Raw genomic sequence first — 13,265 nt, forward strand, 5'->3', positions numbered from 1 at the left:
ATTATCACTCCCAGCCTCTGACTAATTTCGTAAATGTCCCAAACTCTCCCCCTCCAGAGATTCTCAAGTTTTCTCTATGGACTTCTGCTTGTCATGCGTAACAACTTACTTTGTGGAACTGTGAGACACCACCCCCAATCTCTCCCACCTGTACCCTGGCCAGTCCCTCTGCCTAAACCTCTCCCACCTGCACCCTGGCCAGTCCCTCTACTTAACCCCTCCCAATTGCAGGTTGGTCATTCCCCTTGCCTTAGTACCTTATATAAACCCTGTTTCCAGCCTCCTCCTAGGGTACCCCAGCACTTGCTATATTGCCACCTCGAGTTACAACTCACTTGCCCTGCTTAAAGACCTCCATTTTGCTATATCGGCTATTTTCTCTTAAATTCAGGTTGACAATAGATACACATTCTTTACATTGAAACTGATGTCACCAGGTGGGGCCTTGGACACAGCCTTATAAGCATCTCCACAGCCTCTATGGTGACATTGCTAGGGGCGACTGTTACTACCATGCCTGCCTTCAAGAAGCTGATATCCCATGCCACAGGCATGGTACTGTACCTCAAGGGACAAAAAAAGGTCAGCCTGAGTAATCCAGTGATAGGAAACAGTCCCAGTTGGGAGGGACTTCAACAAAGGGAACAAAATTGCTACTTCAAGTATTGCAATTTCTATTTTCTCTCCTTAAGAATATGGAAAATAGGCAGGCCCTTTTTTTAATTTTTAAATACGTTTAGAGACGTGGGTGGTGGAAGACTAGGAATGGGGGAGTATTGACCTGATTTATGCTAGAAACTCTTCTGAGTGGCCTGGCTTTCTTAAAGAAATAGTCTACTATGGCTTTTTTAAAGAAATCAAACTTGAATAGAGGTCAAAGGGTAAAGCTTACCTTAAAAAAGGGGTTGGAGGTACAAGTGTTCCAGAACCAGCCGTCACCTTTATTGAATTATTCCTTATTGAATTTGTATTTTCATTTGGTTCAGATTTGGGATTTTATCCATGTGGGTAATTTGTGGATTGGAAATGCCCCTGATTCAGACCAGCAATTCTCCTGCAATTTATTGTCTGAGGTACTAAAAGGTTAAGTTACGTGCCCATAGTCAGAGCCAGTATGTGACAGAGGAGATCTTGGATCCAGGTCGTGATAACTAGTCAGTGTGCCAGGCTGCCTGCCTCTTAGGATGCTCCCATGTTCGAGCATGAGGCAGTTCTCCCTTCTAATTCCTAACACTTCTCTACTAGGCCCTGCCCATCTGGCAAAGGGAACCTTTGTGCCACTTTCTCCTTCCCTCCTTGTCCACTCACCTCTGATCTTGTAGACATCCTGCAGAGGAAGCCAAAGAGGTTTACTGATAGATCGAGATGCTGGGGATGATAGAGTCCAGGGCTTCAAGGAGAGTGACCCAACTGGCGTTGCCCTCCTTCCTTTCAACCTTCCACCCCATGAACCACGGCATCTGTGTGGACGAATAGCAGTATGAGCCAAGGTGAACTGGAACTAATAATTCCTTCCCCCTGCAATACCCACCTCCATTTGTGCGTCGCAGGCCTTTTCTAAAGTTTCTGAAAGCTTTACAAGGTAGATTTCTTGTCTCCAAACTCAGATCTAGTCTGAGTTCGTTTATTCCTTAGCCTCATCAGGCTGACTTCCCAGGGACCCTTTCCACCAGCTACATTAACATGCCACCTCAACTCCAAGGACACTCACCTTGCTGTTGTCTTCATACTAGCTTGAGGAGGATGCAAAAGACGCCATAGCTGAATTATAGCCAGTCTTCTTACTATAATTGGTTACTTTCTTGGTGATTTCCAAAAAATTGCTTTTCATTGTATTGGGGGTAGGAATGGGATCAGTGAAATTCATTTTATTGACGGCTATAATGAGCTGCTTCACACCCAGGATGCAGGCCAGCAGGGCATGTTCCCCGGTCTGCCCATCATCCACTCCTCCTGATACAGCCCACCTGTACAGGACAGGGAAAAATGAGGTGAAGCTGAGGGATCACAGGTAGACTGAAGTCTGAAAGAGAATAGGACTCACACTGAAACCTGCACCAGGAACTGATCTGGAATCCAAACTGCTACTTAAGACCTTGGTGGCCCTGAAAATTGAAGTCAAAGGTTGGCAACAAGAAGAAATGAGAGAATTCTCCTCCCTCCAAATGCAGAGGTGGGAGACTATGGGTATGGAAAAATGCCTATGCTGTCAGACAGGTTAAACTTTTGCTGAATTGCTTTTCTTCTTTTTCTGATCTTTATTACAAGGCAAGGCTCATTGGATAGGGAAAGGGAATGGTTGACTTATCTCCCAGGAAGTTCCTATTTCCACTAGACCAAGAGGTTATTGTGGTTGCTGATATTTCATTCTTGAAGAGGACCAATGCCATCAGGAGGGTGATGTCATGATTCTCAAGTGGATTGGATTTAAGTGAGGCAGAGCTGTGCAAAGTCATCAGCCTCACTCTCTCCTCCAGTGTCATTGGAGTCCAGTGGCAAGACATAGATGAAGAAGACTGGTGATGGCCCAGGAGACCAAGAGACAGGTGAGTGCTAATCCATTCTAGAGATATTTCACATGACAGCTGACTGAGAAAGCCCTGAATAGGTGAGCCCTACTCCAGCTGGACGATTCTATCTAATCTAGCCTAACCTGGAACAAGAATCGTCTCTACAACACATTAAACAAATCATTTAAAGAGGAACTGTGGAACTGAGAGTTCAATTCTGGCCTGGGTCCCACTTCAAACACTGACTATGCCAATCCTGGACAAATTACTTGTCAGTTTCCTCATCTGTAAAATGAGGAGTTTGGACCCAAGACTTCCAAGGTGCCTTCTAGCTCTAAATCCTTTAGGGATGAGGAACCTACCACCTCCCCAAGCAGCCTAATTCACTTTTAGATGGTTCTTAATTTTTAGGAAATTTTTTTCTTATGCCAAGTCTAAATCTGCCTCAGTTAATGTCTACCTATCACTACTAGTTATGTTCTCTGTAGTCAAGCAGAACACATCTAATCCCTGTTCCATATGAAAACCCTTCAAATACTTGAAAACAGGCCTCAGGTCTCTTCCAGGCACACTACGTTGGTTTTTGTTTTCATTTCTAGGCTAAACATTCCCAGCTCCTTCACCCAATTCTCAAAGCTTCTTTCCATCCTGGTACCCCTCCTCTGTAAGAGGATACCTTTTCTTAAATGTGTAATCCAGAACTGACTACAATACTCAGAGGTGTTTTGACAAGAACAGAGTACAACAGGAAAGTACCACTTTCCATATTTTGGACAGTATGCTTCAATGTGTAGTTTAAAGTCAGCTTTTGGGCTGCAATCAACACTTTGGGCTCTTTTGATCTTTGACTCTTATTGGGGAGAGCTGGAATAGGGAGCCAGGTCTGCTTATGGGAAGTGAGTGAGGCTAGGGAGGCATGACAGTACCTGGGAGGTGCTGATGATCACGTTCTTGAAGCTCCTTTGGCCAGGGCATCAATGATGATGATATAGTATTTCCTAGCCTTGAATTTCCACAGGGAAATGTCAGTGGTGATGTCCCTTTCCTGCTCTGTCTTTAGCTTGTCCAGGACCCAGGCATACTTGAAGGAGCCTTTCCCCATCTGTGCAGGAAATAGGGGTGGGTAGAGACAAAGTCAAATTCGAAAGGACAGATTGCTTCTCAACCGGTACAATAGCCCTGGGATGGAGTCCCCTTTCTCCCTCATTCCCCCTCTGCCCCACCACCTTCACCTGCATCCATGCCAGCATATGAGTGCCTGATTGGAAGGGGAGGTTAAGGATGTGTATTGCTAATCGGCCTTATTTGCTGCAGCTTAAATTAGTTTTGGTTCAGATTGGTTTAGAAATGACACAGAGTCTCAAGTTTGATTTATATGTAAGTATATAGTAAAAGTATTTATTATGAAAATAGTAAAATAGGATCAAGATTAGCAAGTAGAATAGAATTAGAGTTAGTAAGTCCCAATAGATAACAATAACATACTTAAGTCTCAATCGGTATCAAATCTTGTCACAATCAGTCATCCCCAACAGGGGAACCATCTACACCTGGATCACATGGGCTGGGGAGTCCCGGTTTTCAGCCTCCAGAGTTCCAGTGGGAAAATCCTGGGCTACACATCTGCACTTTGGTGGAGACTCCAAAGATAAATTTGGGGCTACCTGCTTTTAGTAGTTCCTTCTATCAAAGAAGGCAATTTACCAAAAAATATGTGATCTATGGGAAAGGAGTTGCTCTCAAAACTATCCTTGAGAGTATTCCTGTTTATGAATATCCAGTTCCTGGAGGGGTGGCCAGCCCTTCCTGGGAGCAAATACCATAAACAGTCTTTCAACATCTAGCTAGGAATAAGATTAACATGAAAAAAAGAGTCAGGGTCAAATTGCAGGCATATTGAGCGAGGTCAGCATGTCATTTTTGAATTTATTCATCACAGGATGAGATTTCAAGCTGCTGCCCCCACCTCCTGATTTAGCAGGGCCCCTCATGTAGGCCACCTCCTTCTCAAACTTCTGGATGATCCTTTTATTGATGCACCAGCATTTGTAGATGAGGGGTCCCATGATGGTGGACTTCCCTGAGTCCACAAGGCCTGTGACCACAATGTTGCTGTGAGTTTCCTGCCTATTGCCCCAGTTTAGGGTTCTTTAAGTGGCTGTCTACAGTAGAGCTCACTTAGGAGTAGGGAGTGGAGCCTAGACAGGAGAGCCTTCCCACACCTTTCCCAGCTCCTTTTCAGTTGCAGTTCAGGTCACAAGCTCAGGGTCTCTCTCCAGACCTTAAGTCTCCAAGAAAAAAATGGGACACAGCCAATATTCTGCCTCCCAGGAGAAGGGGATCAGAGGGGGGCATTATGAGGAGGAAGGGTGGAAATCAACTGCCCCAAGCTGACCTTGAGCTGCCTTGCCTGGTTCAAGGCCCACTACTCACCTCGTAAGAAAAAAAGGGAATGATGCCAGAACCCAAGCAATTTCCAGGAGGTTGATGGAGGCAGCTGCAGACAGAGCAGTTTTATAAGCCCAAAGTCTCCCCAATTCCTCATTTCCACCCTGGGTGAGGCCACCATTTTACAAGGTAATTAAGTAGGGAAGCTATTAAAAAGTTAAAACTCAGATTTTAAGCTCGGTCAGGTGATTAATTGTTATTCTTGATCATTGATTAACTGGCAATACCCAAGTCTGAATGGAAGTCTCATATCTTGGAGTGAAAGGGCTTGAAAAGACCATCCTCCAAATTGAGATTTTGAAAACAGTAGCTCCCCATTGCCTTTAGCGTAAAATACAAACTCTACTTTTGGCATTTAAAGTCCTTCACAATCTGTCTGTAGTGTATCTTTCCAGAGGGTTTGCATGTTACTCCCAGTGGTGTACTCTCAAGTTCAGTCAGACTGGTCTGCTTGCTGTTCCCTTTATAACACATTCTATCTTCTGCCTCCATGCCTCCACAGATGCTGTCCTGTCCTCCATTCCTAGAATGTTCTCCCTCCCTAAAATCACTCACTTCCTTCAGTATTCAGCTCCAAGGCCCTCTCCTGAAGGAGAGTGATCTCCTCAGTGTTGTACCCAACCATATACATATATATATACATATATATACACACACACACACACACACACACACACATATGAAATTGTTATACCTACCCCTATACATTATATATATCATAATTTATTCAAATGAATATTATGTGATATATTACATATATAAATATGTGGCTGTTAGGTGGCATAGTAGATAGAGCACCAGGCCTAAAGCCAGGAAGACTCATATTCCTGAATTCAAATCAGGCCTCAAACACTTGCTAGTTGTGTGACCCTGGGCAAATCACCTAACTGTGTTTGCCTCAACTTCCTCATCTATAAAATGAGCTGAATAAAGAAATAGCAAACCACTCCAGTATCTTTGCCAAGAAAATCCCAAAAGGGGTCACAAAGAGTCAGATACAACTAAAACGATTGAACAGAAATGTAATATATAACATAATACATTATATATAATATATATTTTATATACATACGAACACATACATGTTTATGTATATATACATACATACATATATACAAGTATGTAATTATGAACACACATTTATAGGGAAGGGAATAAATATTTATTAAGTGCCAGATACTATTCTAAGAATTTCACAAATGTTATCTCATTTGATCCTCATAACAATCCTTGAAATAGGTGCTACAATCCCTATTTTATAATTAAGAAATTAAGTGATAGGAAAATATCTTCATCCTCTGTTTATTAGCTCTATGATTTTGGGCAAATCCTTCCCCACCCCAACCTTGGTTTAGTCCTCTGTTGGACTAGATCATCAGTTCTTAAACTTTTTTGTGTCATGGACTCCTTTGTCATTTTGATGAAGTCTATGGCCCTTTTCTCAGAATTATATTTTTAAATTAGCAAAATAGAATATATAACATTACAAAGAAAATAAATTATATTGAAATAATTATTTTTAAAAACCCCTTTTTTAAAAAAGTCTGTGAAGCCCAAGTTAAAAACCTCTGGAATGGATGATTTTGAATTCCCCATCTAGCTAATATTCTATGGTTTTATTTTAGCCTTTTCCAATAAAAAGGTCTTGCTGTCTTTTGAAACCTTAGTTGAGGTCTAAAGACTTTTTCAGCTGGATTAATTGCAGAATTTTTGCATACTCTCAAAAGCCTAGAATGATTCTTCTTATTCCTCTTTGAAAGAGTAGAAGGACTCTGTCAGGAGAGCACCTCCACCTATTTTTCCTTGACTGTTCGTTGCTACCTTGGGGCAAACAGCACTGGCTTGGGAGTCATAGTCATTGGTCTGAATTGTTTGCTTTACTGCACATATCACCTTGCTGTTCCCCTTAGATGAAATTCCAGCACAATGTGCCTCCTTGCCTGGAATGGTCTTTCTCCTAACCTCTATTTCTTGAAATCCCTAGCTCTCTTTAACATTCATCTGGGGTTCCATTTTGTCATCTATAAAACATGAAGAGGTCAGATGAAATCATCTCCAAGGTCCTTTTACCATTCTAAATCTTATGATACTTTAGCTTTTCAAGAAGATAGATGTATAGATGAGTATTTTGAATCCCATTATGTACATAGAACTTTTCTCTTTAACTCTGTGTCAGGGGGCTCCTTTAAGTCAAGGACTGTTCTTTTTCTTTCTTTTTTTTTTGTATCCTTAGCAGAAAACAATGTTTGCAGTAGTGGGTGCTTAACAAATATTTGTTGAATTGAATTGATTTAATCTAATCAAGATGGGTAGATAGGTAGTTCAGGGGATTCTGGGCTTGGAGTTCGGAAGACAGCTCTTCCTGAGTTCAAATCTCATCTCAGACAATTACTAGTTATATTACCTTGGGCAAGTCACTTAACTCTGTTCTCTTCAGTTCCTCATCAGTAAAATGAACTGGAGAAGGATATGGCAAATCACTCCAGGTTTTTTGCCAAGAAAATCCCAAATGAGGTCATGAAGATTTGGATATGACTGAAAAATGACTAAACAACAAAGCTAACCAAGACTTACTCTGTAAATGGCAAACATTATGGCTATGTGTTGACCAATCAAACTTTTTGAAACACCCTGAAATGTAACATTGGGAGAATATTATTTTCCCCTTCCCACTCTTAGAAATATTAAGAAGGCAAAATAAGTTAAATTCAACACTTCATAAGGGTCTATTATGTAATAGCAACACTGTGTTAGGCTCTGGAGATACAAAGACAAAAACAAAACCATCTCTGTCCTCAAGGGACTTACATTTTACTGACATTCTATTTGTAGATTTTGACATCCTTATAATTGGCCTCTTTATACATTTGAAATACCATTATGGTTAACATTAAAGTTGTTTTTTTGGCTTCCGTTCTATTGGCTTTCTCCTCTCCCTCTTGACTTCTTCCTTCTGTCCTTCCTATGTTCTTTCTTTGAATTATCTAGGAATAGATCTCACCCTCCCAATGCCCCTTCTTCCCTTTCCTCTACAGCCCGCTTTACAGACTAGCCCCTTGGAGTGTTTATGGTAAGTATGAAGACTAAAAATGGAGCTAAAAACAACTAGAATTTGTGAGAAATTTGTCAAAGGGCAATGATGTCAGTTGCTTCTGATGTGAATATCCAGTGTGCGGGCTCTTGAGATGGAAGGACAAGTTGGTTGGTTAGAAAGTCTTGGAACTTCAAGAATGGGAACTTTGAGAAATGCCTACATGCACACACACAATGTCAGTCATTCAACAAGCACTTATTAAGCGATTATTGCAAGCTAGGTGCTGGGGATACAAAGAAAGGCAAAAGCCAATTTGATTTAGCACCTACTGTATACTATACAGGTATCCATTGTGGTACAGGTCAGAGGTGATGAGGGAACAGTTTCCAAATTCATTCCATGAAAATCTATCTTGACTCTGTTACTTCCTGTGTGACCTAGGACTTAATCTCTCTGGGTCTCAATTTCCTCATCTGTTTAAAAAAAAAAAGGAGGGGGAGTTAATCTTAAAGGCCTATAAGGTCCCTTCCAGCTCTGATGCTGTTACATTTCCTTTCCCTTTTCCCTTCTCTTCCCTTCCCAACCTCCCTACATTAGGTTGTTGTACCTTAGTGAGCGCAGACATACAAGAGCTATGTTTTTTGTTGTTTAGTTGTTTCAGTCACTGTGACCCCATTTGGGGTTTCCTTGGCAGATGCTGGAGTGGTTTGCCATTTCCTTCTCCAGCTCATTTTACAGATGAGGAACTGAGGCAAACAGGGTTAAGTGATTTGCGTGGGGTCACACAGCTAGTAAGTGTCTGAGGCCAGATTTGAACTTGGAAAGATGAGTCTTTCTGACTCTAGGCTCAATACTCTAACCACTGTGCCACTTAGCTGCCCTAATAAATGCTACTAGCATTTAATTTCATTGAATTGACACAGCCTTAGGCACAGAGGGCAATTGTGAATTGCCCAAAGTAGTGAACCTTGAGAGAACTGAGATTAGGTTCCTTGGCTGTGCATCTTCTGAGATAGCCCGTCATCTCATTTAGGGTTATTATTCTGGCTCTTCCCCTTGCACCATTTAACAACAATCTCTGTGGTCTTTGCTGACTTGAGGCTGACGGAATAATCGGAGCTAAGAGGTTTTCTGACATTGAAAAAAGCTGAAGGGTAAATGTTCTCGATAGAATGGATTTCCTTCTTTGGTGTAATTGGCTGTTGTTAGGGAAATATTCCTATTATTTACAAATTGGATGGAAACTGGTGATTCATTATCATTTTATTAGAAACAGTATTTACCACTCATAAATTTAAGGTCATCAGTGTTCCTGGAATGAAATGGTTTGGATTTAGAAATGAAATCTGCAATGGCTGTAATATAAGCTTCAAGCAGTTAAAATAAAATCAGATCGTTTAGGCCACTGCAGATGGAATGCACAGAGAAGACAATGGTATTAATGTTGTTACTCAGCCAGGATGGGCTTGTTGGCTGCATTTTAGGCATACCTGGGATGGGAATGGGCATGGCTTACTAATGGGAAATACAAATTCTAAAAATGCTAATCAATAATCCATAAATAGTGGATAATGTGTATTATATATATATATGTATGTATATATGTATGTGTGTGCGGGCGTTATGCTAAGAGGCAACATGGTATAGGGAACTGGCCCTGTAGCCACAAAGATATGGGTTCATACTGGCGGTGTGGCCCTAGACATGTCACTTTACCTCTCATTGATATAGGCATTTCTCTAAAGCTATAAGTTGCAGAAAAGGTGCCAACCAGAAATGGTAGAAGTTCCTTACAGGAAATTCCCTATAGCAGTGAGATCACAGATCCAGTCCTTATACCTGTATACCTATGTATACATATACACAATGCATACATACATACATACACAATACATATATGTGTGTGTATATGTATATATAATATGGGGGTATATATGTTATTCAGGAGGCACACTTATATAGAAATGATACATCTGTACACAAATTCACCTTCCAAGTTGATTTTCTTTTCTCATACTTTTAGTTCATACAATAGACTAAAAAGCAAAATCCATTTTAAGGTGGACATAATCTTACATGCGCGCATGCGGGCGCACACACGTACCCACACACCAGGTGGCACTGCAGACAGATAGCAAGAGTGGGCCTCAGAGTCAGGAACACCCCTAGGTTGAGTCCAGGCTCTGTGACCTGGGGACATCCCCATTTGAAGGCAGCCTCTACAGTCATGAAGTGCTTACCAAGTCGTCTCTCTAGAGGAAGTTCCTTGCTCCCTACCTCTCACTTTCCAAAATTCTGTAGGTTTCTCAAGCTTAGGTCTTCAACGTCCCTCCTTTCATTCTGCCCTGAGTTTATTCCAAGTCATCACAGGAAAGTTCGGGACAAATGACCTAATCTGAAAAGGGCTCACTGGGTAAACAGCTGCTTGACAGATGGATCGACCTCACGTTCTACGGAAGTGACAACCAAGCTTCCATCCCTTCTCTGCCCCTCCCCCCCGCCATTCATGATTATTGCCGTATTTATAAAATGTGGCAGGAACAGAGGAAGACAGGAATTACACAGGTAAATTGCAGCGGGACTGAGCTTCACCAGGGAGCTCGGCTGCTGCAGCAAAATGTCCCCAGAGGAGAGGTTCTTAGGAGCTGTTGCTGAAGCGTGAACAGTGGTTACAGTACTCTATCTTTACTGTAATTCATTCAACAGACAATGCCAACAGCAGATTAGACTGTGCTAGGCTACACACAGATACCTAGACTCTTATCAGCCCTTCTGGATTGCCACTCAATCCTACAAACATTAAGCACCACTATGTGCTAGGAACAAGTGAGGGTTGATGAAGACAAAAGAAAGCCCCTTAATAGTAGTTGTCTTATTTATCATTGTTTTTGTTCTTAGCTATGAAAGCAGCCTCATCATCGCCTTCACCATCATTATCATCATCCACAACAAGCATCTATTAGGCACTTACTAGGTACCAAACCTTTTGCTGAGCCTGGAAATACAAAGAAAACCAAAAAGCACATCTTTGTCCTTAAAAAGCCCATGTTCTAATTGAAACAAGAAAACAAGTAAGCATACACGCTTGCTCACATGTATGTATGTATGTGTATATACATATATATATTTAAACCTCCCATTTACTATATAGAATACATATTATAGTAGATGTAGTATATACTATATAATTATACTACATAACACTTATAACATTACATATTATAAAATAGATTATATATTATATAATATATTAATGTAACATAATATTGTATATGTGACATATAATACATACATGTATGTGTGCATACACATATACACACATATGTATACATATGTGCATGTGTGTATACATATATTTAGATATATATACATACACACATCTATCTATCTATCTATCTAGACAGACAGAGAGAGTAATCCCCCGTAGGCAAGGTACTAGCAGTGGAGGAATGGGGATGGCTTCTTGTAGAAGGTAGGATTTGAGCTTAATCTGGGGGTCTCATGTTAGAACAGCAAGTAGACCAGTGTCTCTAGTTTGTAGAATGCAAGGAGAGTGATAAAGTATGATTTCTCTTGTTGATAATCAAAAAAGTCTTAAGGGAATAGGAAAGGAGATTTTATTTGGGCTGGGGGCCAGTTTACACACAGGATCATAGAATTAGAAGGAACCTTAGAGGTCACTAACTCTAATAGAGGCTCGGAGAGACTAAGTGGCTTGCCCAGGGTCACACAGTCAGTTAGTATCTAAGGCAGGTTTCAAACCTAGATCTTCTTGATCCCTTGTCCAAAATTCCATTAATTGATATCACACTGTCTGTCACTATACCACATCAAAACTTTTTTTTTTGTTAAAATTTAAGACCAAATGCACTACAGTATACACTTAAATGAAAGCACTTTACAAAATGGATTGTACAACACAGAATAATAAGATTGTCCAACATGACTTATTTTCTTGCCTATTCTGATTGCTTCCTGGTCTACCTTAGGGATTGCATTGGCAAAATAGAAAAAGAAGGGTTAGAACCCCTCAAAAATTTACTCCAATTTGCTGATGTTCAAAAATGCTTTTGATAAGTAATGGGACCTCCAAACACATAGGAAAAAAAAATCAGATAAGTATTCGAGCTTAGAAGGCTAATACAATCCTAGCTTCAACTCTCATCACTAAAATATATAGAAGAAATATATGGAAATATATGGAAAATATGTAGAAGATTGATCTGTGGAGCCCAGGGAGAACAGGAAGAAAGAACTCACCTAAGAACAATAAGGGTAACTTTTTCCTGAAAGTTTCTTGACCTTCCTAAGATTTCCTTAGAATTAGTTGGGAGTAGGATTAGGGTCAGTGAACTCCCTTTTCCGTGTAATTACATAGTTTCAGTCATAGAAGTGAGAGGCCTCCTTTCTACCCAGCTCCATTTTTTCACCTCCTCTAGGGAACTGAGAGAGATCATAGAGAATCATAGGGAATCATAATAGTCTCTGAGGCACCTTCTGGCTCAACTCCAGCTCTGAGTTTAACTCATTCATTTTACAGACTAGGAAACTGAGGCCTCCCTTCATTACCAAAGAGCTATAATTCTACAAATATTCCTGCTATATTAATTTGAAAGTCTAATGAAGCCCTTCTCTTTCTATCTTTTCTTTTACCCTTCAGGAGATTACAGATAAATTTTCCTTTCTTGTTTGCATTTCAATCATTTTAAATTTATATCCTTAAACTTATAATCTTATAATAAATATAATAAACTTAAAATCCTTAAATTTGTTCTTAATATCAATCCTGTTATGATTGTATATTACTCATGACTAAATCTTAAGAAGTCACTTTGACTTAAAAATATTGAAATAATAAGAATGATGATGACATAGCCAGCATTTATATAGCACTTTAAGATGTGCAAAGTGCTTAACTACAATTATTTGATTCTATTCTCACAACGATCTTGGGGTTAGGTGTTATTATTTATCCTTATTTAACAGATGAGGAAACTGAGGCAGAGTGACTTAACCAGGTTTACATAGCTAATCAGTATCTGATGCTGGATTTTAACTCAGGTCTTCTGGATTCCAACTCCAGGGCTCTATCTGCTGTGGAAAGTGACTTTCAAGTTTTGAAGAACACACCTCTTGAACAATACCATAGCATATTAAAAAAAAGTTTCTTCCCTCTTCGTACACATAAGCCTCTCCTCTATTTAAGGAAATTGTGTTGTAGGGAGCCTTCTCAAATTCAAAGAACTAAAAACTGGCCTTGCAACAACCTAGGC

General features: G+C 40.3%; 1 protein-coding gene across 1 annotated transcript; it reads right to left on the reverse strand.

Annotated features, from left to right (window-relative positions):
• Nucleotides 1–413: 413 nt before the first annotated feature.
• LOC114033729 (elongation factor 1-alpha-like) lies at nucleotides 414–10,078 on the reverse strand. The gene is given in 7 exon segments (XM_027849379.1): nucleotides 414–558; nucleotides 1,731–1,967; nucleotides 3,432–3,483; nucleotides 3,486–3,620; nucleotides 4,510–4,637; nucleotides 4,944–5,007; nucleotides 10,069–10,078. Coding segments are annotated over 7 exon segments (771 nt in total).
• Between the last annotated feature and the right edge of the window lie 3,187 nt (nucleotides 10,079–13,265).

Source organism: Vombatus ursinus, unplaced genomic scaffold (genome assembly GCF_900497805.2).
Source record: "Vombatus ursinus unplaced genomic scaffold, bare-nosed wombat genome assembly UNPS02007344.1, whole genome shotgun sequence".
Taxonomy (NCBI): domain Eukaryota; kingdom Metazoa; phylum Chordata; class Mammalia; order Diprotodontia; family Vombatidae; genus Vombatus; species Vombatus ursinus.